The sequence below is a fragment of the Echiichthys vipera genome, assembly GCF_963691815.1.
Source record: "Echiichthys vipera genome assembly, chromosome: 7".
Lineage (NCBI taxonomy): Eukaryota > Metazoa > Chordata > Actinopteri > Perciformes > Trachinidae > Echiichthys > Echiichthys vipera.
Genome location: NC_139832.1, coordinates 14999282 through 15025352, shown reverse-complemented (window position 1 = coordinate 15025352; position 26071 = coordinate 14999282). Strand labels below are relative to the sequence as shown.

Here is a 26071-nt window from a genome sequence, read left to right as displayed (position 1 = left end):
AGACTCCGGCTATTAAATCGAAACATATGTTTTTTTTTTTTATTATCAATCACATTTTTACAGCGATACTTGTATTTAGATATGGAAAAGGTTGTAATTAAGACATTTCTAATGAGAGTAAATAACCGTGTATATGGGAAACACGCCATCATAATGATGCAGTGTTAAACCTAGTTGTTGACCATCAAGCTAGAGATGGAAATATCAAGACACATCATCCAAGAATAGCTGCACACCTCAAGCTGCCACCTTTGTGTGAAAATCTATCCCTGACGCTTGGGAAGACACGTGGGGAGATGAGGACTGTAGCCTCACCCATACAAAGGGAAGAGATCACTTGGATCTAGGAAGACACTCTAAAATGTTTAGACCCTTATACGGAGGTTCAAGTCCATTTTCTCTCCCGGACCTCGACATGTGGGACACCAAATCTCGCTTTACAGCTCAGGTAAGACCCAGATATGGTCTTTTTTCTGGTAGAACAGGTTGATTTAAGTTTAGGTGTTTCAAAATGTATGTTTTTCTTTGTTAGACCTCAGCATGGTGTGGTATGGCAACTGTCTCTGGGACAGGGTTTCTGTCCAAAGTCAGCTCAAGGTGAGGGGGAATTTATACAGTTTTGAAAGAAGCGAGAAAAACTAATATTTGTTTTCAAGTCAGAGTGGTGTAATACGTTCTGGCTGATATAGAGCATGTATTCCAGCACATCTGGGAGCACTGACTTCAGACAGAATGACCCAGGTCTAAGGAAGTGGCAGTCACTGTCCCATCTGGCACCTGAGGGCGCTACACGACCATTCCCTCCTCCTCCAGGGGTAGAAATAAGCGCTGCCAGAGGGGAAAGCAGCTTTAGACAAGGAGAAGGGGTGCAATGGCTGCAGGATGCTCATGACCGTTTAGACACTCAGCTGGACCGACTGAGGGCCAGGAATTCACAGCTGAGCTACAACATAACTACTGCACAACTGCTTGACATGAAACATAAGGTAAATAGAAAAATGTCTATGGAAACAAATTCTATTCAATTAAAATTGCAATTTTCTGTCTCCTTGTCACTGGTTGTTTGGGGTAGTTTTTATACAGTTGTTTACCTGCTTTGAATAAGTGTTTGGTATGTGTTTCATTTGCACAGAGTACCCTATTATTTTGCACTGATGTGTTCCACAGCAGATGTCAGAAACGCTGGGCGCTCTTGAGCAGGAGAAGGAAGCAGCTGAATCATCCCAGTTTGAAAAGAGTCGGCAACGTGCAGAGCTCCATGAAAAGTAAGTGCAGCTAAAACATGGAAAGGACCATTTAAAAAACATTAGAAAAGATTTAAATTCCTCATGTGAAATTCACTCCCAAGGGTGCTACTGCTGGAGAAGGATCTGTTGAAAATGAGGTCTACTTTAAGCAACGATCAAGGAGCCGGAATAACTCCTGGCTCGCTCAGCAGAACTTTACCCACAGGTCAAGAAGACTTTAACAGACAGGTGTGCAAGCTTTATGTATTATGGCAGCATATTTGTGTTTGGCCTTTTTCCTGCATTGCTTTTTCCTGCTTTTACAATTTAATTCAGGAGAGGAAGAAGGTAGACGCAGAGCTGTTCAAGCTGAGAGAGGCTCTGAGAGATGCTGAGGCGAAGGCAAAGACACAAGAAGAAGAACGAAACCAGGCACTCCAGAAACTCCAGACGTCTGAAGAGGTCAATTGAAAAACATACAAGGGAAATCTCAAAATTTACTGTTGATTATTTTTAGATAAAAACCCAAAGTTGCACTGCCATTTTCTTTTTTCATATTTACACCTTAAGGGTGTGTGTTTTCTGTTTCTATGTATCCAGACACAGAGGACGCTGTTGAATCAAATAGAGGAGATGAATCGAAGAGAGCAGAATCTCTCTGACGTGCAAGAACAGCTGAGTGAAGCCAACAACAAGATCAGCCAAGCATACCTGGTCAGTTTCTTGTCTCTGATTCAGTATTACTTTATCCTTCATGCACATTACAACCTTTTATAATTAGGGATCTATCATATATCAATCTGGATCAATATATCCATTCAATGATCAACAATACAATATCATCAATGCAAAATGTAAATATTGATTGATATTTTGAAATTTGCTATTATAATTTATTATTTTTATTAAAAAGAATAGTTTGTGTTGTGCATTTAAATGTCTGGAAGAGCTCAATAATAAAACTGTCAAATCATATTTTTGTTTCTTTTTGTGAGTTGATAAAAATATAACTGTGTTAAATGGGCAGATAATATTGTGTTATATTGTTCACAATTCTCTGAACCTGGCAGACTTATTGATATCAGCAAATATTGTATCATTGTCTAAAGAATCAATATAATATTATATTGTGATGGAACTTGTGATTTTATTCTTATCAGAAAAAAGCCATTTTGTCAACTCAAGTCTTAAAGCTGGAGGACAATATAAAAGAACTGAAGGCCAAACTGACAGGGGCTCTGTCTGACAAAGATCACCTGATCCAGGTATCATATATAATCTTCAACTACAATGGGTGAAGCATTTAAGACGAAAATATCCTGATTTGGAATCAAAATTATTATTATTATTATACATCTTTGTTGCATAGGAGAAAGCAGATCTGCACCAGAGGGCCCAGGTCCTGGAGCAGCAGCTGCAGGAGACCCAACAGGGTTCAGAGGGTTTTGAGTCCGACAACAACAAACAGGATCAGGAAACTGTTACGATGAAGGGAGAATTAAAGGCTCTCAGAGAGGTTGACAGCTATAAAGTAGCCATATTTTTGTTAAAACATTTTTTTTCTGTTTTCTTTATTAAATGATTCCTGTTGTGTCTTTACACCAGGTAAATGAAAAGCTGACATGTGAGTTTGAAATGATTGAGCAGAAACTGAAAAAGTCACAGTCTCAGCTACAGCAGGTAACAGCAGCGCAGGATGCCAACTCCAAACAGATCAAAGATCTAAAGGCAGAACAATCTCTGCTGATCCGAGAAAAAGAGGAACTGTTGAGTAAAACGAATAAAGGTGAACACGAGGAGTTAATGGAGATGAGAGAAGAGTGCTGCCTGCTCCGGTGAGATGCTGATCAAGCACTATTCTTCAATATTATAATGTAGTATAAATCATCTTTACTGAAACCCTCAACTATTTATTTAGGGCATCTGTGGAAGTTTTGGAATTACAAAAACAGGAACTGCAGGATCGGTGCCTGTATTTGGAGGCTGACATCCTTGAGAAGGAGGAGAAGCTACACCTGCAAGAGGAAGAGAATCAGAAACAAGATGCAGTGAGAGTCCAGAGCAGGAAGGAACTAAAGGCTGTGGCCTCACACTGGGCAGAGAAATGGCAAGAGGTGGCTTTAACCCTTCAGTCCACACAGGAGGAGCTAGAGAAACTCAAAAAGAACAACTCCAGAAATGAAGTAAGTCCACAGCAGTGTATTTCCGACACATCTAAATTTCAACATTACAAATCTAATTTCAGCTGAGATTGAAAAAATACAACCAATTGAGACAATATTATAAATAATTGAATATGCTTTTTAACAGAAGGACTCAGACTCATTGCTGAGACTTGAGCTTGTCGCGTGCAAACAAGAGCTGGAGCTGGAAAGGGGCAGGAGTCAGGCACTGCTTGAAAGATTTAAAGTTAAAGGTGTATATACTTCTTTCTCAGTGGTCTGTGATACCTGCAATATTCTATAAACAATATTCCTGTTAAAGCATGGTAAGGTTTTGTTTTATTATTTAAACACAAGGGGGTGTTAAAGTGCTGTGACCTTGCATTTGCAGGCAGCGAAGCCTCAATACAGACTGAGGACACTGAGGCACAGACAGAGTGAGTGGATTTTGAGATTGTAGACATTCATTTTCAAAATGTATCATCGGCAAACACTCAACATTTCATTCTGTGATCATTGTGCACTCTGCCTGTTCATCATCAGATTACCAGAATCCTCTTTGTTATGGGAGCCAGCATCAAACTCCCACAGCAGCCAAAACAAAGCCTCTCAGGTAGTAGCAAAATGTTCATCCCTCACTGAACTGAATTTGAACTTAACATAATAAGGGAGGGAGTCTGCAATGAAGATGTAATTACATACAATGATGTATTTTGATGTAAACATGTATTTAGAATAAATATGTTGTGTATAAATACTGACCGTTAACTTTCTTCATGCATAGGTGTGTATACAAAGCAGTGGGGTTCAAAGCCTGAAGCATGAGCTGTCAGAAAGAGAGAAGGAACTGAAAGAAAAGTAAAACTTCTTTAATAATTGACAAATTACTAATTTTTTTAAAGACTGGGAATTGATTAACCGGTTTCATCCTTTCTGTGATAGAGAAGAAGCTTTGAAGAGGCTAGAAAGGCTGAGAGAGAAGGGAAAAAATGAGGCTCAACTCAAGATTTCTGCTCCGGAGGTCAAGGTGCACTTTTTGCTACACTCTTAACACGTAGCTTCATCAAGCAATGAATTAAATACATCATAGATCTGTGCTTTACCACCTGTGAACCAGCAGGTGTGTTGAATGGTTGATTAATTCGCACATCTCTTCTTCATTTATCATCTGTTTCTCATGAATGCTCATGAAAAAGGAAGATGATCAAGATGCAAATGTCTCAACCATGGACTCACTGAGGGCCCAGCTGGGAGGTATGAGCCTGCTTTTGACAAAGCTACAAAAGATCTTAAAGCTTTGCTCTAAAATGTCTTCTTCCACTTATTTTCAGAGGGTGGGAGGAGGATGAACCAGCTGCAGCAGGAGGAAACCCTGGCAGTCCAGAAGCTTCAAATACTGAGTCCTTACCCGGTAAAGTTCATAAATACACCCCCTCTAAAGATGGCCTCCTATAGTGGTGACAAAATGACTAAATGACAGACACCTCGTCTACAGGTTAAAGATGAGAAACCATCTGTTGAAGGCAGGAAGGATAAAAGTGTCTGTCCAGTTAATCTAGAGGCGGACCAGCAGAGGAGGATGGTCACTGAGCAGGTATATACAGCATGAAGTTAACATCTTTCAACAACACAGCTCTAGGGTACTGTTGGTCTTTCATTCCTTACTTTGGTTCAGAATGAAATATCTAATAATAAACTATTGGATGAATTGGTCATTATTTTTTATGTTTCATGCAGACCATAATGTTCCCACAGGATGGCTTTGCTATAATGTTTGCATTCTGCATAATGTCTACTTTACTTTTGATACTTTAAATGTTTTAATGCTAATGCTTTTACTTTTAAATGCAGGAATTTTACTCTGTGGAATTGCAACTTTTACTTAAAGGTCCCATATTGTAAAAAGTGATATTTCTGTGTCATTTTTGATTATGAAGCAGTTCTGGGTACCATATAAATACTGTCATATTATCGAAACACTCAATCCACAGAGAAATACACACAGTCATATTCAGACACTGTGCCTTTAAATGAGCCGCCAGGACTAATGTACGGTTGTGATGTCACAACTATGCTATATACAGGTAGAAAGTGCTGCTACAATGCTGTTACAATCAATCTCCGGCTGCAATGACGGTGCAGAGACACTCAGTGTGTTTACATGCACATCAGTAACCCGAAAATGGCCTTACCCCAGTTAAGGGAATAATCAGATAGTAATCCAACATACAGCTGGTCTAAATGCAGCTTTTTTCCGGTTCACCTTTGTCACAAGCGGACGACTTTTGGACAAAATTACGACCGAAACAGGTCTTCTTGGTAGAAATGTTACTTGCCGTTGCAAAGTCCTCCCTTGATTTAAAGATTTTTTTCACGTTGTTTTCGGCGCTGTTGCTTCCTGGTTTATTCTATTTCCGGGTAAAAAGCCACCGCCGCGGAGTGGGGAGCATGCTCAGACGAAAAACACTCATAATAATAATAATAATAATAATAATAACCCGGGTAAGATGTTTACATGCACAAATAATCGCTGAAGTGAAGGATTTCTCTAGGTCTGTTAACCGGGTATGAGAACCTCGTTTTAACCCAGGGTATGGTGTTTACATGGTGTTGAGCAAACCGGGGTATGCCTTTAACCCGATTAAACTGCATGTAAACACACTGAATGAGGGTGCAGATGCAGAAGACCCAGAAATGAAGACCAATCAGAACAGATCTGTTTTTTTCAGGATGGGGAATTAAAAAGACAGGTGCTAAAACGGAGCGTTTTAGACAGACGGTGAATCCAGGTTTATTCAGACAGACAGTCTGAAAAAAACAAAGTATTTTTGAACATTAAAGCATGTAAACATGTTCTAGTAGAAACCCAAAATATAAGTATGATCCTGACTACATTACTATAATATGGGACCTTTAGGTAAACATGACATCCTCATGTTAGCATTGTCATTGTCATAGCATTTAGCTCAAACCCTGTGGAGCTGCTAGTGTGGCAAGTTTTGTTTCATACCTGCCCTAACTGACAACAGGCCTCATGAGAGGAATAAACTGTATTTTACCTATTTGTAGTTAAAGAGTCTGTTTAAGGAGCGAGAAGGAAAGGAGGTGGGAAAGGTTGACAACAGGTCAACAGCAGATCAGACTGGAGCCTCCTCAATACAAGACTGGTCCCAGACATCTAAAGCTGCAAAGGTAAGGTTTTATCTCAGCAACCAACAAATGTGAATATGTGCAGAATTAACAGGATTTTATTTTTGTAAAGATTATTCAGAACTCAGTGGATAGGAGGAGCTGGCAGCAGGGCTCAGGTTTAACGCCAGTGTTTGAGGAGGATGAGGAGGGCAGTGACTGGCCAGGAGGGGAGGACCGAAGGCCAGCAGAAGAGGCTCATACTGAGGAGAACTTCCACAACCAAAGCCAACAGGTTGTAAAGGCTTAAATTAACACCAAGTGGAAAGGTTACCAAGTCAAAATCCTATTTTAGTCTTAACAGACAGTATGTGCTACAGCTAAATGACTAAAGCATCAACATAAACCTCCAGCTACCACACCGCTCCTAAGACCATCTGTATCTGCCTGTGTACATGCTCGGGTGTTTCATTAAGTAATGTATTAGCATCTGCAACTCGTAGACTTGTAAATTAATATCATTGATGGCATAATCGTGGCACACAGATTATATCAGAAAATTAACAGAACTACCCCCACATTCATTCATTATATTCACACACACACATATGTGCACTAATCCCAGCTTCTGCTTTAATCAAAGAGCATACAGCACAGCACACAGGGAGAGATGCTAGCCTGCAGCAGAACCACTTACACTCAACGTGAAACGTAGTTCAGCTATAATCTCACATTTGACTCTTTCTACTCTGTAAATAATCGGATTCAATGCTTAGGAGTGAACTGGTCAGCTGGAACACATCTGACTCATTGGTAAGAGGATAGGAAAGAGTTACAGTATGTCGACACTGTCTTATATCGAAGGCCTATGACTGCCACAGTATGATAACAGAGAACCAGTCAGTAACATCCAGATATAATATGACAACTTTTGTGCCAAAAGTTGTTGAAGACACTTGATGGTATGAGTGTCAATAAATAGGAAATTACACATTCATTATCTTTTAAAAATGACAGACTCTATGACAACAGATCAAGGCTTTAAATGTTAAGCAGGAAGTTGAACTTTACTAGTGCACTTTTTTTAGCTGCTACTTGAAAAAAGAGATGTGAGACAAATAATGACAAAATCTACTTTTAAAAGAATTCATTAAAAAAAACAGAATACATCTGCAAAGCACCCAATATGAAGATGAAATGAGAGGTTTGAAACTGTTCTCTCCTCTGCCAGATGGCCACTATACCTGCAGAACTCCATAATCTGAAATCAAAAACTGAGAATCTGCCGCAAGGTGAAGTTGTGCATTAAACAATATAAAAATCATTAGTGTAGATGTGTGCTGTGATCTGTGGCATGTTTAAAGTTTGGAGGCTTTGGGAAAACCATGGGACAAAGTTGGCTTAATGATAAGGAGCACTTGTATTAATAAAATAACACGCTACTTTTTTCATCACTACATGGATAAGTCATTCATTTTTTTCTTCTTCTTTTTTCTGTGAATTTCTATCTTCTGTATGTATAAGAATACAACATTTATATGACATATTAACTTTGTGTCCTTATTTCCCCAATCTGCCCTGATCTTAGCCACACTAAGGTGCAAGCGGCCAATCCAGTACTGCCCTCCTACTGCAAAGAAACTATCAGAGGAGTCCTGTCACTGTTCAGATGAGAATGACCTGCAGCAGGAGAGGCCACCCTCCCTCTATCCTGATGGAATATTCCTGGCTGAGCTTGTAGATATCTGTAGCCCTGATGAAGATGAAGAGCAAGAGGAAGAGGAGGGAGAGGACAAATGAAATGTTTTGTTAAGACTCCCTCATTGGGCACAACTTGCTATATACAAATATATACACCAGCAGTCATTCCAGGGTGGCTTACAGCTTACACTGCATGTTTTTATACTTAAATGAAAGGAAATGACTAATTTACTTCCACTATTTAAAGAAAAGATTCCGCTGAGGTGATACTGGTGGATTATTTCACATCACCACCACAATAATGTTAATAAAAGTCACCAAGTGCTTCAGGCAAACGTGTGTTTTATTGATATGACATGATATGGTTTTTCACATTATTTCGACAAATCCTACAGTCAACAAGATATTATCTCAAAAGAACGTAGACATCACAGATGAACATGAGAGAATATAAAGTACATTTGTGTGTTTTACATGTTCAAAGAAATGACAAAGTGTATTTTAGTTACAAGGACTGAATACTTGAGTAACTCTTGAGATATTTCAGTCTAATTACCTTAATGCTTTCATTTTTTTTTAACTAGGAGAGAGATTAATTGCTTCAAAGAGGTCATTAAGTTCTCTTAGAAAGTCTATGGATATTTCACAAATACATTATTCTGTTTTACGATTACAAACTCTGGTCTTAAATTTACAAAGGTCAAGTTATGCACTAATGAGTTACAGTACATTCCAATAGGAGAAGTCAAAGGTCAATTTGTTGAAATAAGGCCGTTGTAGAAATGTATTAAAACACATTTAATATACAGTACATCATCACTTTGTGGCAAAGGTGACCTATGATAGCTTAGTTTGGATGCCCACAGAATTCATAATAGAGTCCAATGGTCACAAAAGTTATTTTCCAGCACAGCTGTGTCAGCGTTCTATAGAGCCTCTGGTTGTACAGTGTGCCAGCGTGCCTGCTCCACTTGCAGGCTGCACATGTCCCTCCAGTGAGCACGTCCCGAATCTGCAGCCTCTGCTCCGATACGGACTCGACCAAGTACTTTACCTTCTGAAAAGACCTGAATATGTCACATCAGAAAAAACAGCAGGAATGAAGAATTCACAGGGTTACATGATAAATAAATGTAGTTATTTGCACACATGCATTTCATTCTGGGATTGTGAGCTCCCAAAGTGATCTTTACCTGCATGATTATGAACTCGAGCATGAGGGGCAGCTGACTGATGTCTCCTGGAGGCAGGTCAAACAGGAAAGACGTATTCCACACAGTACAGGACCCTCCTTTAGTTTCTCTGCTGCTAATCACAACTCCGTCATGGTGCAGATTGACCACCACCTGGTACTCTGCACACAAGCACACAAATGTTATAAAGTGTGTGAGAAAAATCTAATTTAGATAAAAATGAAATATGGAAGCTCAAAAGAGAAAGTTTCATAAATATAAGACAGGACAAATTCAAATTTAGTCCTGACTTGAATTGACAAAACATTTTTGGGGTATTTTCTTTGTTGAATGCTATGTATTATAAGAATCCAACCCCATAGTTGCAGATAGCATACCTTTTCTAATCCAGAGTTTCTGTATTTAGAGCTTCAAACAGATTCATCAAAAGATGAAAACGTTGAAAAATCACATCACACAAACACGTTCATGCGCATACATTTCCCCCCACCCATTCTGTCCACTCTCATAAACTAATACTTTCAGAGTCTGATATAAAACAAAAAGAGATTATCCCAGTCAAGTTAATGTGACATAATGTACATGAAACAGATATCATAAAATCTAATGGCTCTTTATACAGAATGTACTTGTCTGACAGGCCAATGCAAACAAAGATTGGATCTGTCAGATCAGAGATTGAGAGGAGATAGAAACATTTTTTCCTGAGGATTGTGAATAGTAAGGGATTAAACCACAATGTCATTAAAAAAAGGGATGATCTCCTGCTGCACTCGAGTCCTGTAAGACATCATTTAATCCCCAACAACATAAAAAGCAAACAGAGGGAATTATTTTACCGCTGCCCCGGAAAAGCAAAAGTTTGTCGTGCCCATGCATGCTTGCATAAAGGCGTGTGTCCTTATGGGATCTCTAAATCAGATACACATTCTGTCAAATTCAAGTGAGATTAATTGCTGGTTTTACCTGCTGCTGCCAACGTGTGAGAGAGGCTGTCTAGGTTATCTGCTCTGAGAACTGTGGCTTTGATGCGATGGTCCAGAGTCTGATACTGAAGCAAAATGAAGATCTGTGGAGGACAGTTGAGTCCCTTAAACATCGGTGCATCCTGTGAGATCAGAGAGGGACACCTCCATCAGCGGGAAATGCAGCATGAGGCTTTTGCTTTGTAGCATCACATAAATCACAGAAGGAAAGGGAAAAAAAGGTTTTAATAGACCACAGACATCACAAGTGCACACAACAAAACAAAAATCAAACAAATCAATATAAAACAATACTTTTTATTTCTTTTTTTTATCTCTTTGTCTTCCGCTTTTTGTTGGTTTCAGATCATTTTTACTGGTAACCTCCATGCAAGGTCTGGATTAGCAACCGGACACAGGTAATCTGCCCTGGGCCACCTGACCCACAGGGGCCCCAAAACCAGGTTTACTGTGTCACTGCGTTAAATGTAGAGCTCAGATGTTGGTTCTTGACATTTAACCTTAAACTGAAGTTGTAAAAAGTGCTTAAAAGGGGCCCAGCAACAGGTGTTTGCCTCAGGGTCTCCTGGCAGGTTAATCTGCACATACTATACCTACTGTATGTATCTTAAAAACAAAATCAACATCTGCTCCCAAATAATAATTTAATACACCCATACCTTTTTTAACTTCCACTTGTTTGGGTTAAGCTCTTTTGTGAAGTGAATTGGATGCTCTTCTATCCAGTCTCTTCCTCCACATTCGGCCTCCAGTTCACCCAGTGTGACACCTCTCATGCTGGGAGGTTCTCGTGTAGATACAGCTATTCTCAGTACACACTTTTGGAGCTCCTTCACAGAGCTCACCTTCAAAAGCAGCACAAGGCTGTGGGTCTCGGGGTCAAGGCTGCTCTGGGAATAGGCCTGTGTTGGAAAAGGGTACAGAGGCGGCAGGCTGCCCAGCACAAACACATCCTCCAGTCTGTGGGGCGTCCCTTTGAGACTGAGGACGGTGACTGCCAGGGTTTGCTGCTCTGGAGAGAAGGCCATTGTGAAATGGAGGCAGGGTTTTGATGATATTGGCTGTTGGCAGCTGGCACTGGAGCCGTAGCTCAGTGTAGCCAGAGGGATTGGTTCTTCAGGCAGAGAAGGAGAAACAGCGCTGGGGCTGGTGAGCCTGCTGTGCTCATTATAAGATATCTTATCTCCAGTCAGCATGCAGCGCCTCTGCAGAGCCTTACATGTTTTGGACAACAGTCCCAGTTTGGGAAATGGAGGCAGGGAAGCATGACAGGGATCAATGGGTTTATAAAGTGGTGCTGTTAGTGTTGGTGTGCTGAGGCGGCGCAGGGAAAAGTAAGACTGCTCCTTTTGTTCAGAGGCAGCTCTAGCTCGTTTAGAGAATGATAGAGAGGTAAATTCAACCTCTGAAGGAGCAGGGCTGGTAAAAGTGGAGGGGTACTCCACTACGTCTCCATCCAGCTCCTCATATTGCTGCTTGGATGTTGTCTCCGCTGAGGGACGCGGGCTCTGGGCAAAGATCACAGGTTCAGCAGGAGGTGGTGCTGGCGTCACTGGATCCTTGTCTGTGTTTGCACAAATGTGACTTTTTCTCCAGCACAGAAAACATCCCAGGACCAAAGACAGACAAAAGACTATGAGTCCGACTAAAAGAAGAATTTGGAGATGAACTGCAGACATAAAAGAGAATGATAAGATCAATCAGATGGCAGCAGTTTAGAAATTGCTGTAATTTAATTTACGCTCATGCAACCCCTGGATTCCATGACAAAGAACATGTACTATTTTACCCAATTCCCCTGAAAGCATAGCACATTTTCAAGTCTGTGTTACAAGAATATCCACATGCCTAGATGTACATTGAAAAAAACATTGTACCAATAATGTGTGTGTGTGTGTGCGTGTGTGTATCCAGTAAGACCATACCTTCTAGTTGTTTGGTGAAAAGGACCTGCACCAGAAGCCAAAAGAAGAGTATGACCATGATGCCTTCAATCATCCCCTTACAGCAGAAGAGCAGCACAGACTGCCACAGAGGCTGACCTGGGTACTCCTCATCATGGTAAGGCATGGTGCCAGCAGAGTGCTGAAGGTTTGTCAGAGCCTATTTTAAAGCATCCACAAGCCAACACCCAGAAGTCCCAGTGAAGAAGAGAATTTCTTTGACTTGTTAAAACACTAACTTTCAGTCCTGGAGATATCTCCCTACATGATTCTGCTTCAGTCAATCAAAGCCATTGTTTTTGGAGTGCCAAAGCCACAAAACACATCTGCATCCCGTTAAAACATCTGGGATATTTAGAATCACAAGTTTACGATTTGAGCACCAAAATGAGTAACAAAACCTGCACATTGCATGATTTTATAAAAAAATGATTTCTCTGATAGTCAATAAATCTTTGGTAGCTGCAGGTGTGTTCCCTGGAAAAATCGTCCTCTCTTGCTACATACAGTAAATTCCAGTATTCGTCCCAGGACAGTGATCTCCTCATCTGCAGAGTGACTTGACCAGTATTATTCCACTCTGTTGGGCGGGGGCTGTGGGCGGAGATAATACCTCTAAACTGTTTCTTTTACAGTGTCCCAGATGCCAATCCAACAGTGTCACTATAGAATAACTATCCTGCAACCCATCCCCCGCCCTCATCCTCTGACCCATGAGCTCTTATATCCATCAGTATAACCTTTGTGGTCTGCTGCAGAGGAATTAACCCTCAATACAGACTCTTTCTGTACTTCCTCTTTCACATAAGCAGTGTGTAGATTAACTTTTCAAAAGTAATCTGATGTGGAAAACATATTGTGGAAACCACATGTACAGATTTAGTTTGTCACCAATGTTAAGAACAAATACATCAAAGTGATGATCAATTAAATACTGATAAATGTGCACGTTTTTAAATGCATAATACCCCTGAACTTGTGTGGCGTCTTTTATAGAGGAAATACTAACTTATGTATTATTTTCTTTGTTCACATTTCCATTGTTTTCGCATTATTATATCTGTTATGTATTAAATTCACACAGGATTACATAGACATAGGCTTTAACATGTGGTTATTTCATACTGTATATAGACTGTTTATTGAATCACATGAGAACATGCTGTCATAATCTAAATCTGAATATCAAAATGACCTATATCGGGCTAGAATATGTTGGCTGTACAGTCCAGCTCTATGTGCCATGTTAAAAATTAGAACAGCAAATGTTTTTCATAAAATATTATGATCTTTTGACTTATCTTCAAAAAGGAAAAAACACGGAGGGGTTAACAAAGGAGACAATGACCATATATATGACCTTAAATAGAAAGAAAGAAAGAAAGAAAGAAAGAAAGAAGTCTTTCTACAGCACACAAGATTGTTTTATTCCTCATGGCCACATGTCCAAGAAATGCATTAATCAAAGACCAAAGTACAGTTCACAGGGACATTTGTTTACATGATTGATATGTCAACTTGATTGTCCACATACAATATATTTCAGCAGATGGCTAAATACACACATTCTGCTTTAACTATTGCATATTTCTCTAGAATAGTGAGGTAGCACTGTTTCAGTGTCTCTGCAAAATATTGAGGTCATTAGCGATACATTCTCTGCGTTTATGCAAATACAACACAGCAATATATTATGAGATACAGGGATTCCTGAGTCCAGAAGAAATTCACGAGAAACTTACCAACATGGAAAGTCAATTGAGGTAAATGTTGAATCACTTCCAACCTGCATATAATTCCCAGCAAAACTTGTCTCTAATGTTTTGCCTTTGATTCACAGCTGATATGAAATAAATGTTGTGTAATTTTGAGGCCAAGCCAAATGATTAAATTAAAAAAAAGTTAAATGAAACACAATACGAAACATAAAAAAAAAACCTGCAATAAATCTCTCTAATTGCTTAGGAAACCAATGGTGCACATAATCCCTGAAAGCTATGACAATGCTAGGAAAAGTATAAACTATGGGCTTTTACTCGGGTTAAACCAAACATTCACAAAATGGATTCAGCGAAATAGTTTGACAGGAGCTATGACATCGAGATAAGGCTTTTTGGTCTCCATTAGCTGCTCTTTGGCAACCACACTGATCTTCTATGGAAAAAGGCAGCTACAGAACTGTTTGATAATTAGCCAAAAATGCAGTTGACTCCAAAAGAGGTTCTAAAGACACTTCTGAACAAACCTTGTAAAGCCTTTTAGACATAGATGGAAGAAACAGCTTCTAACAGGCACAAAGGTAAACTGTGATCTGAATCTAAATTGTGGTCAGCTTTAAAAGCCTTTGAGGTTGAACATCCTCTTGACAAGACTCATTTAAAGCACATTACCACTGTCAAAGTAATGGAAACATAATGCTATATTTCCTTGTGTGTTACAGCTAACTTTCACAGAAGAGAACTGCAAAACAGGAGTTTAGTACAACTAGAAGTGTACTAGTAGAAGCAGTATAGTAAGAGTTCATACAGTTCTTGCCTGACAAGTATGCATTTTGCTGAAAAAAAAAACGAGGACAGGTTTAAAGACCAGTGAGGCTTAATTTGGTCCCTTTGAGGAGGTGGAAGATGAAGAGGAGGGGCTGTGTGAAGAGGACAGGGCACTGAATCCATTTGTTCCCGCCAGAGTTACTGCCTGTGACGCTGCAGGAGCAGCTGACTTCTGGGCAAAAAGCATTCCTGCAATGCAGGGATCAGAGAGAAGATTAAAGTTGAAACCCATAGACATTAAAAAGCCCATATTGTATTAGCTTGTTATAGGTGTAGAAATGAATTCAAGTTCAATGGAGAAGAGAAGCCTTTAGTGCTGCAGAGAAACATAAATAACTGGTACAAAAGACAGTAAAATAAAGTATTAAAAGAATGGTTTGACATCTTTGGAAAATAGGCTCATTGATTCTACTCTCATGTCTGTGCACTTAGTTTAGCATACAGACTAGAAGCGAAGGGAAACAGCTAGCCTGGCTCTGTCAGACTCACTCAGCTCACTAATTATCACATTACATCTTGTTTGATTAATCTAAGTGTAAAAGTGACATGTTGTGGAAGGAAGTCACTGATCCCAGATATTAAATGGTCCGACAACTTATTGTTTGTAAGCTAAACAAACACCTGCTGTTAGGTTACTTTTTAGAAAATATCATAAACAGCAACAATACAGAAAAGCCAAACCCCTGTTAAAATGTAATTACTCACCTGAGTAAACAGTGCCATTGACCTCCACAGATACACTGATACTGGCTGCTCCGTTAGTGGAGATACTCAGGGACAAATCCTGTTTGCTCTCTGTGGGGAAAAAAAGAAAATACTCCAATTAATTAAAATCATTTTCAGTAATGATAGGGCCTGTATTACTACAGCAAAGGCAACTCACCATGTCCATTGTTATGTTTCAGGTTCATGGGATTGAAGTGAGACGCAAAGGCCAGGAGGTTTTGTTGAAGGGCCTGTTGCATGAGGCGTTGCTGCTCCTCTGCCAGCCGCATCATTTTCTTCTCTGGACCATCGGCTGCAGCTCCTGCAGCTCCTGCAGCGCCTCGCTCCAGCCTCTCTCTGAAATGTTCCAAAGTGGCAGCTTGTGCCAGCTGTTGCTGTTGCTGCTGCTGCTGCCCCAGCGCCAGAGCCATGGGCAGCCGACTGGGCATTACAGGGGTTGACATCTCATCTGATTGGAAAAAAATCCCAGTGGAAATAATTTTAAATATGTCATGAAATTAGAAGAACAGCACTAAGAAAAAGCAAATAAAAAGGACAATTTCTGTTTAATCAAAATAAGGCCTGAAAAATAATCCTGTCTATGAAACAGCATTAATACTGAAAAGATACTGTATATGTCAATCTGTTAAATGAAGAAGATATATTATTTTAAAAATGGGATCTAAGTTGGATCAAATACATTTTTCTATAATGGTCAAGTACCACCAAGTTTGCTTTGAGACAAGAATGATTTCCAAAATATCAAATCAGGAATACCAGTTTTCTCACACTGTGTCATACCTGCGTTTCTCTTCAGATTGGGGCTAGCACCTGTATTCAGGCCGTTGTGTCCGGTCGGGGTGGTTTGCATCGTTGGTGAAGAGAGGAGGGCGTGTGGCGCAGAGCTCGGGGAGGGAGAGTAGCGGTACAAGCTGTTGGTGTAGCTGGGACGTCGACCTTCTCTGCGATTACTGTCGATGGCGGCCTGCAGCTCACCTGGAGAACTCAGGCCTTTCTTCTCACACTCAAACGGGTACAGATACTTCATATACCTGCAAGGAAACATTTAAAATATTTCACATCTGCTGCAAATGAGCACAATAAAATAATATAATTAAGACAAAAGATTGAAAATAATATGTATTCATTGTAAGGGTGCCCCTTATTTAATTGATAGTAAAACTATTTAACTTGAAATTGCTTGAAATCAACAGTTCAGTTTGGAAATGTTTGTTTCATTGCTTACTCAAGCATGTGACTTTGAATGCCACGACTGAAAATAATAATGAGAAATGTGGGTTAAACATTTCTGAAATCTCCACGTTTGAGCCAACAGAGAGGCTAAAACTTTGACAATCTTTGATTACTATTACATAAAGACTTACACACACAGCATGAAAACAAAAACTATCCTAAACAAAGCTGGTTGGTTTACTTAACAGTAATTCTTTTAAATGATTTTCTCATTTTTGTGGCACAAAATGGTATTTTTTATCATGTAAAAGACTACACGGCTGCCTTGAAGATGCAAAAACCTAATACCTAATAATAATAATAATAATAATAATGTAACAACTACTGTATTATGTAATACTTTCTCCAGATGTAATCAATGTCTAATTTATTGTGATAACATGCCGAATATGGAATACAATCATCACTACAGGGTACACCACACGGTGTAAAAGTACTGATACATTTCATTTTTTTAGTCATTATTATTCTAATTCAATCAATTGAAAATGTTTGACCTGATGTTAAGTAGTAATTGCAATAATTTCACGATATAACATATAAATCCGTGTAGAGAGACTTTTAATTCACATATGGACAAAATATTACACAAACTGCTAGATTGTTCCTGAAGAGAATATGTCAACGTTTTGAGCTTTTCTGTTACAAATGAGAGAGACACCTACTGGGTGCGGAGTGTGAAGGCTGCGCTGGTGATGGATGTGGGGAGGTTAAGACCTTTGGTGATCTCCCTCCAAATCTTCTTGTTAATAACCTCCACCAGGCCTCCCTTCTCTGTCACAAGCTTATAAAGCATGTACAGGTCAAGCACCTGTTTGGCCATGATGGGGATGCGGTTTACAGGAGTTCCTAAAGGAATGAGAGGATTAATACAAGGAAATGTGTTCATTTGCTTGACCTCTACTAATGTGGAAGTTTGCATAAAACACGAGTGGTCGTATAAGAGCAAAAAAAGAAGACACGGACAAATTCTGATCTACACACCTGAAGACCTAAGGTTAATGTTCGGTCACATGGATTAGCATGTATAATCTGTGTGGATAGACTTCTCTAATGAAGCTTATTTCAGACGGATGGGGGTGGGGATAATTCCACAACAGCAGCTCTGTTGCTGCATTGATTGGAGCACAGGGGGAGGGGTGATTTAAGAGACAGCAGTGCCTGCCAATCACATGGTTGACAGCTATCCCTTCCAATCCCGATTTGGAGTAAAGTCAATTAAGCAAGGAGGCTAAAAAGCAGTTGTAGAAACAAGATTTCTTTGTGCTTAAGGTTAACACATGTCACAGGCACACACAGTCGCCATGGCCTATGCAGATAAGAGCAAAGGTTGCAGACTGCGTCCTGCTGTATCTACTTCTCTTGAACTGGAAATTGTTTTTATGGGACCAAATTTATTTGCATAACTGTCTTTCATGACCGTACATAACACTAGTAGACCACTACAGGAATGAAGAAGTAGACGAAAGGTATTCTGTCAAGGCATCGGACCATGCAAATATCTGTCAATCCCCAAATTTGACCAGCAGTTTATGATTGTGGGTTGAAACGACACAGAAATGCAAAATATTTGCCTGTGAACGTTTCAAAGCTGTTGATGCGGCCAGCGGCTCTAACTCTGAATCTTACCTCGTTTCTGCATGAAGACAAAGAGTTGATCAAGAAACTCCTTCCGTTGTGGGTCATTATCCAGTTCATAAAGCTGTGAGTTGAAAACAAACATCAGCCACAAGCTACTCAACTGTTGCTCTGTGATTATTTCAGACATTTTCTTGTTTACATATATACTAAAAATATAAATACAGTTTACACACATGTATAAATACTTGTTTACACATACCAAATATATAAATACAGACCTTGGCAAAGTCCCTCGATGGTTCTCCTCTTACTTTTCCTCCGTCATTCTCCTCGGCCCAGATGGCACTTCCTCTCTGTAAATACACCCACAGGGAAACATTACTAAACAGCTCGGTCTGAGTCTGCATTATAATATGAGTTTAATGAGGAGAGCATGTCAACACTTGCAAGTTTAGAAGTTAATTTCCAATAGCTTGCTATAGACAGATAAATTGATGTACATACTGTACTATGGACAGTGTTGCTTATAAACCGACCACCAGACACAAAACATATCATGAAATATATCAATCAATGATGAATCCTCAGTGAGATACCATTCCTATTTAAAGTTTCTCTTTATGTATCATGTTTTCCTCAAAGACTAATTTTTTACTGCAGGTCAGTCAAGCAGTCAAATTAAGGCATAATATACTATATTTGATATATTATATATGAATGTACTATACAATACATTTTATAATTACATTTAATCTTTTATTATATTGTATATTCCATGTTATGTTAGTTTTTCATTACTTTATGTACTATATAAGTGTTTTATTATATTATGTTTCTCAAAAAGGGAGTGAAGGTTTAAAGCAAGGCACAGTAAAAGGCAGATTAATTAAAGGCCACATGCTCATTATGTAGTTTGTGACATGTTATTCCTCCATTACCTCCCCCTTAACGTGACAGTTAAAGGTTAAAAATGTGAGTGGAGGGCAGTGTGTGTGCAACTGTGTGGAAAAGCCTGCTGAGATGTTATTGTCCTGCTAACGCACACTGAGAGCTGCATAATGATACAAGTAAGGAAATCAAACATGGTTGGTAGAACAGTCTTAAGAACGGTCTGTCAATAACATGAAGTAGATGATGTTTTATATCCATTACGGCTAAAAAAACTGGCATTACAGTTCATTGATTAACAATTGTGGTTCTGGTTGCAGCGTAAGGAATGTTACATTGTTTTTCTTCTTGGACGTCTATCATAGGTTTGCTTTCTGTAGGCGTATGCTGGCTCACATACACCATTCACCTCATGCTCTTGTATCATGTGAACATGTGTAAAATGTGTATTTTCAACAACAAAACATGTTTTCATCTGTGACAGGATCAAACGCTTCAATTGTCATGTTTGAGGTTTATCAAAAATAATGGACTGTTTATTGTGTTCCCTCAAAATGCTTTTTTATTTAATGTGCATTTAAATGTATCTTCTCGTACTTTAAAAACATGTTATCCCATTTACTAAATGTCTGGTGAAAAAACCCGAACTGGGAAGAAACCCACATCATTTCCCCTGTTGAGCGACAAAACACATGGGAGCCAATAAAGTGTTGGCTTTCAATCCAACTGTAACACTCTTGGTGTTTTCAGTAAAAACACTATTCAAACTGCAAATGCAAACACACAAACAGCTGCGTGATATTGTAATGCAGAGTTTACCCAGCCCTTGTTGTCAGATGTAAACACCACAGAAGTCTTTTGAATGTTTTTAAACCATTTGTTTTAGCAAATTAACTGTTTAGCTAACTATTGGAACCATTTATCCATTACTTTTAGCTATCTGTTTCACCTGTTCAGGGTTCGGAAAGCTTTTTTTAAAATATGTTTTTGTTGCCTTTTTTTATGTAAACCAGCTGGAGGTTGATAGGAAAAATAGGGGGAACCCGCTCTACAGTGTGAGCTTGTGGGCGCCCCACATACAGAGACTAAGTCCTCGCCTTGCATGTCGCTGACAGAGGGTTTGTACGTCATTCAAGCACTTTTAAAGCACTTTCAGGGTACCTAAACCAAAAATGTCCAGATTCTTGAAGCCTCCATCATTTACATTGTTACTATGAATGCAATTGTGAACAATAAAGTTTCAATTGTATGTTTTGGTCATGATTAGCTATTTGATAGTTGTGCTTTGTAATTGCCAGAGGGTCCGCCATGTCCGTCTTCTGTGAGATACCATGAGTCATTTCAAATATTAAAACAGTTTGGTTTACATGAGTGATTGTGTCGATGACACACCAGATTATGTTGAAAATCAAGTTTTTATTTGAATTCAAGCACATTCCTAAGATTAAAGTTGTATCATCATGGTCAGTATGTGTGTTGACTTTTGATTTAATTAATTTTTTGCTCTTCTGTAAACGTCAACACACATTCACCTCTCTACTTCCAGTCCGTCATATATGCGTTACCCTCTTAAATCCACATGTTCCTATTACACTTCTGCCCTTACTAAAAGCCTGAGTCCGAAGTTGAGGTTCCTGAGTTCCAATTAAAAGTGAAGGCAGCACAACTGTTGGTGTCGATGTGGGCCGACAGACCAACTGCTGTCAGCAGCGTCACTAACATGGCGGCATATTTACATCTAGCCCGGGAATGTCGCCACATACGCTCAGCTTGGAATACTCCAATCTGAAGAAGTGCTTTCATTAGTAGGTCAAATGATCAGTCACCATTGTTTAACTCACTTTTTGATAGATATTAATTTTAAAGGTAATTAAATAGAAGAACATCTGAGGGAGTACAGCTTTAACAGAGTGGTTCAAATCAACATTCTCCAAACTTTCAACTTCGTACGAACCCAGCCTGTTTCTCCATAATTATAGCCAACTATTTAAAATATTTTATGATATACTGTATATTCTAAATCCAATTGTATTTGTTCTTTTACTTATTTCTACCACTAACCTGCAGAAGTAACTTGCCCTCATCACTGTTGTAATGGACCCCTGTAAACACCAAATTTATCTCTGGAAAATAATGCGCCAGTCCCGTTTTACTTGTTAAACTAGTTAAACAATATACCTGTATGTATCCACTTTACACATAAAACTGCCCCTGTGGTTGCAAAGCTGTTGACACGTCTAATGGCTTCAGCTTAGAATTTCTAATAAAGGACTTCTACTCCCCCGGCCGAAAGCTTATTGATGTGAAGGTAGATAAACATCCCAGTCTTTTCACCATGAAATGGAAATAAAACCCTTCCCCCCTTATTGATGAGCATGTGAGACCTACTGTGGCTCTATTAACAAAGAGCTTTCAGTTAATTGCTCACAGAGTTTTCACACATTCAGCCCTGGGAATCCTGATAGTATTCAGTATGTAGGTCAGGAAAGGGTTTCTTTTGTTTAGTTAAGAAAGAGTACTTCTATTGGGTTTGTAGATTTTTTTATATCAAAATGACAAATGACCAGGTTCATGTGTATAGACAAAGTAGTTCTGTAAATGTCTGTGATAAGATAAGATAAAAAAAAAATACACTTCGTTGAAAATGTTCCATTCAAGGACTCTAACATCAAAACTAACCGTGTAAACCGCTTCTTATAATAAGCTTAATTGAAATAATGAATCTGCTCTGGCAGAGAAACAGTGAGAAGTATCACTGTCCCCATGTCAATGTAACCACAGGGGGATCAAATTTTTAATCCAAATCAAATTATTGGGCCTTTAGTCAACCGAATAAATCAAGATAATTTATCTGGCCCCTTGCTGTGTTGTGAGCCGGGACTGAGAGCAAACAGGGGGCATCTATCCCCGCCCGTTGTGCATTTAAGGGCGTACAGTGAGACAGCACACAGGGAGTGAACAATAGCTGCCCAGCTTGGGGAGGCTTGTACAGCAAGTCCAGATCTTCAAAGATTTTTGATTAATGACTGAAAGAAAAAGCTAAAGATGTAGTAGAGACAGTCCAAAGCTTAGAGTGAAAATACGGTTACAAGAGTAAATCATTACAACCATTTCAACCAGTCACAAATTAACTCACAAAAGACCATTTCAATCTTACAAAATTAACTTATCTACATGCAAGTCACATAAAACAACTTCTAAGCAAACCACTGAAGGAGTCCTGTTTCAAAATTCACTCTAAAAACAACTAAACAGACAAAGTCTCTGGTTACAGGCTGCATACTATTATCAACAGCCTGCTAATAATGTTCCCTACATACAACAACAATAAAGCCATAGTGCCTTTTAGCTTAACACTAATAGGTAAATAGGATTCAGTTAAATATCACATGCAATCCCTTCTGAATCTTGACATAAATGGGTCAAAGAAAACTTTTCTCATGTTCTCATGATTAAAATAAGGTTCTGAGATGTTTCTTGTGCTTTCAGCGAATACAAACCATTTCACACACGCAATTAAGTTCCTTTCACAGCTTGTTATTGTGCTTTAATTAAAAACTGAACAGATGTTCTCCCTGCTCCAGGTGTTGTGTTCTGGTCTGACAAAAGGAAATGCAATTCTCACTACAGTGGCCATATAATGTATTGATTACATGCAGTTAAATTGAGCTGCCATTAAGGGTTGCCAAGCGACGGCTAAATTATGCAAAGCTATCCACCGGGCAACGTCAGCAGTGAGGTTTCTGAGCCTGTTGAGATTTGCAAAGAGTCAAATAACCACATGCCTTTTTAATTTGTAAAGAAAACAAGTAACTTTTCACTCCACATGTAACTTTTATCAAAACTCAGGCATCAGAGTGGAAAGTAAAGAACATACTAAATACACTAAATAATGAACAAGAGGTGTGTAAATCTGATAGCAACTACCGGAAGCCCATTCTGCTCCACTGAAACTACTCTAACTGAACTTTATTTGTACGTGCTTGTTGAGCGTTGACGCTTTGAGACACTAACCCGGCTGGCCTTCTGGCCACAGGCCTCATTAATCATAATGTATTGTATTTAAGTGGGGCCTTTTCGAGGGAAACGCACACAGGAACACAAGAACCAATCAGATTCGTCTAAAGAAAAAAAATCTCTGAAGGGACCCTCTGTTTCCTATAAGCAGTCAAAAATATGTGTTGGAAAACATGCGTCAATAGTAGCTTTGCATCTCATTTAAAGGAGATCTGTCTGATGAGAGAAAAGTCCACCCTCCTACCCAGCAACTCCTTACAGTCGTTAACCCTTGAAGCCAACCTTGTCCGCTACATGATCTTTCATTAATCCCCCGCTCTCATTTTAACTTCATCTCTATCAGGCCTGAACCGGTTGCTTTGAACAGTTAGGATTGGACCATGGCCAAGACCAATTAGCCCGGCCGGTGGCAAGATCACATTTTCAAAAGTGTGAGACATGAGATGAAGTATAGCAGGAGAGATTTCTGGCCTGGCCAGTAATTAAACACTATCAAGTTTGGGCATCTTGCCAAAGGCACATGCTCCTTCTCCCCCACATGCGAGAAAACAGGAGGCAATGATCCTGATTCTCAGCAGGAAGAAGACAACAGTTAACAAGAGTAACACACACCAGCCAGCAGAGTTACAGATGTTCAGTTCCTCTCTGTAAAGACTAATTAAGGTGCTGGCTACTTCAAAATGGAGTAATAAGCAACATGTAGTTGGCCAAGACATCAGAGCGGGATTTGATGTATCTCTCATTTATGGCAGAAAATGTTCACTATAAACGATGGTAAACAGTACAGTAACAGGGAAACCATATGGCTTTGATTTGGGCAGTGAAATTAGCAGGTAACTTACTTGTTTAAATGACTCTTCGTAGCCCCAGTCAGCAAAGCCGTTGGGTGATGTGAAGGTGTGTTGGCCTGCAGGAGACTGCAGCTCCTTCTCCTCGGGCTCCTGTTTTATTGCTGGAGGTGGAGATTCGGACATTTGCTTTACAGCAGACGACTGAGGTATGGAATAAGAAGGGAAGGGGAACCCTGCAACCTGCTGGAGTTGAGGCTTCTTTGCCTGCTGATGAGGCCCATTCTCCACCTCTTCATCATCTTCCTCCCCCTCATCATTCTCCCCCATTTCCTGTTCCTCTTCATCGGAGTCTTCATCTTCCTCTTCTGGCTCCATTCTGCTGAGATGGGTATTCAGAGCTTGTTGAGCTGCTTGATAAGTATGTCCATCTGCTTTGCCAAATAGTGCAGAGTCTAATCTGGAGCCAGAGGCTCTCGCTGCTGCGTGTTGAGCAAACAGGAGCTGAGCATGAAAAAGATGCTTGTCTTGCAAGTTCATCTCCAGTTTGGCCCCTTGTTGTCTCTGCAGCTGCTCCATCACAGTTTCCAGCTTCACCCCAGCATTATTGGACTGTGGACACCCGGACGAATTGCCCTCCTCAGATAAGCTTGACTATGGACAAAAAAAAACACAAACCACCAACTTCATTGAGAAAATGCTTGATTAGGTGTATTTTCTTTTATATGCTGCAGAAAATAATAAGTAAGTAAGTAATAGACACTGCCTTCAATAAGCCTATAAAAATGCAAAACAAGGCCAATTAAAATTGTATTAAAGTGAGTGATTAGAACTAGATGTATTGTCACAATAACGTTATACATATGTTTTTTGATACGAACATGTAGTTAAAGGGAAATTTGTTTTAAACAAAAGGCTGTCTGAGTCTCAGTTAGCACAGTAATGGTGGCTTCAAGTGGAACAAAGCTTGATGGTTTGAGACAATAATTAACAGGAATTTTTTTTTTAATTGAGAATAAATTAGTAGTAGGCTGCAAAATGTTTATCATTAACACCCCCCGCATCCTCGTTTGTTGAAAAGCTACTTAAATATTTAGGGATTAGGTTGTTTCACAAATTGATTTTACGGGTTTTTTTATACATCAACTTTATTTCACAGTGCAGATAAATGCGAATGCAAGGCCTACTGCACTAGCAATCGTGGGGAAAAAACCTCAACCTAATTAATAACTACAGAAAAAAAAGTGCAACCGTGCCGGAAAACGTCTACATTAATCGCCATTTGCTTTGTTACTGTAACAAACACGAGTGGGAGCGTTACCAAACAGTCGTCGACACTCACCGTTTGCGCCTTTGAGTAATCCATCATCGCCAACAGGTCTTATCTAGTTTTTCCTTCTTCCCTCCGGCAGAAATAAATCGCATCGCATGACCAGTTTTCCTTTTAAACAGGAAAAAAAAATTCCTCTGATCAAAAGTGATTTAAAAGCCTCTGTGGCGTGGAGGCCGGGGCGATTGGAGCTGGAGGAGGGGTAAAAACTGCTCTGCGCTTTACCTCCCTGGTCACTGCGCATGGAAACTCAAACATCTTTGATTGTCTTTGACTGAGTGGCCTACACCCCCAACTCGCATGAATGAAAGGCCCGCCCCGTGCGTAAAGCTCGTAAAGAGGGTTTTTTCTTTCCTGCATATCTACGGAACTACCCACCCACTTCACAGGGAAATCCCACCCACTGCTACTATCCAAATACATGCGTAAAATTATTGAAGTAACAAGATCTCTACTAAAAAAAAAATATGACATCACGGTCATTTTAGCCTGGAGCCGCTTCATTCACACCGCGACTCGGTGTGACCTCCACATCCACGGGAGGACACTTTCTCCTTTTGATTTCCTCCACTGCTAAACGGGTTACATTTCACAGTACATGCATGGAAATTCAGTGTGGCTA

At 39.6% G+C, this 26071-nt stretch overlaps 2 protein-coding genes across 5 annotated transcripts; one reads left to right on the top strand and one right to left on the bottom strand.

Moving 5' to 3' along the window:
• Positions 1 to 210: 210 nt before the first annotated feature.
• Positions 211 to 8504, top strand: LOC310949315 (uncharacterized protein). 4 transcript variants are annotated; one of them, XM_083916721.1, is made up of 23 exons: positions 211 to 448; positions 533 to 597; positions 704 to 986; positions 1171 to 1265; positions 1349 to 1475; positions 1563 to 1688; positions 1827 to 1940; positions 2387 to 2491; positions 2596 to 2742; positions 2832 to 3061; positions 3145 to 3409; positions 3537 to 3642; positions 3780 to 3825; positions 3932 to 4004; positions 4173 to 4246; positions 4331 to 4415; positions 4585 to 4642; positions 4720 to 4799; positions 4884 to 4982; positions 6458 to 6580; positions 6651 to 6812; positions 7749 to 7809; positions 8106 to 8504. In XM_083916721.1, exons 1-23 carry the CDS (start codon positions 362 to 364, stop codon positions 8315 to 8317), a joined length of 2823 nt encoding a protein of 940 aa, XP_083772847.1. In that variant the 5' UTR covers positions 211 to 361; the 3' UTR covers positions 8318 to 8504. The 4 variants fall into 4 exon arrangements, with proteins under 4 accessions (XP_083772847.1, XP_083772846.1, XP_083772845.1 ...); XM_083916720.1 differs by having other exon boundaries at positions 1168 to 1265; positions 3932 to 4001; XM_083916719.1 differs by having other exon boundaries at positions 1168 to 1265.
• A 6431-nt stretch (positions 8505 to 14935) lies between these two features.
• Positions 14936 to 25488, bottom strand: LOC310949319 (AT-rich interactive domain-containing protein 3A-like; the record flags this gene model as incomplete). Its single annotated transcript, XM_083916728.1, has 9 exons — positions 14936 to 15075; positions 15592 to 15681; positions 15770 to 16060; positions 16393 to 16643; positions 17511 to 17694; positions 18475 to 18547; positions 18705 to 18779; positions 24174 to 24773; positions 25462 to 25488. The coding sequence occupies 9 exons, from the start codon at positions 25486 to 25488 to the stop codon at positions 14936 to 14938; spliced, it is 1731 nt and encodes a 576-aa protein (XP_083772854.1).
• Positions 25489 to 26071: the final 583 nt, after the last annotated feature.

What these genes read in the sequence shown, in the direction of transcription:
- LOC310949315 (XM_083916719.1), top strand. Translation starts at nt 362, where the DNA reads ATGTTTAGACCCTTATACGGAGGTTCAAGTCCATTTTCTCTCCCGGAC. An exon ending in CGTGCAGAGCTCCATGAAAA is followed by an intron (nt 1,266 to 1,348) that starts GTAAGTGCAGCT and finishes TTCACTCCCAAG; the next exon opens with GGTGCTACTGCTGGAGAAGG. An exon ending in TTTCTGCTCCGGAGGTCAAG is followed by an intron (nt 4,416 to 4,584) that starts GTGCACTTTTTG and finishes CTCATGAAAAAG; the next exon opens with GAAGATGATCAAGATGCAAA.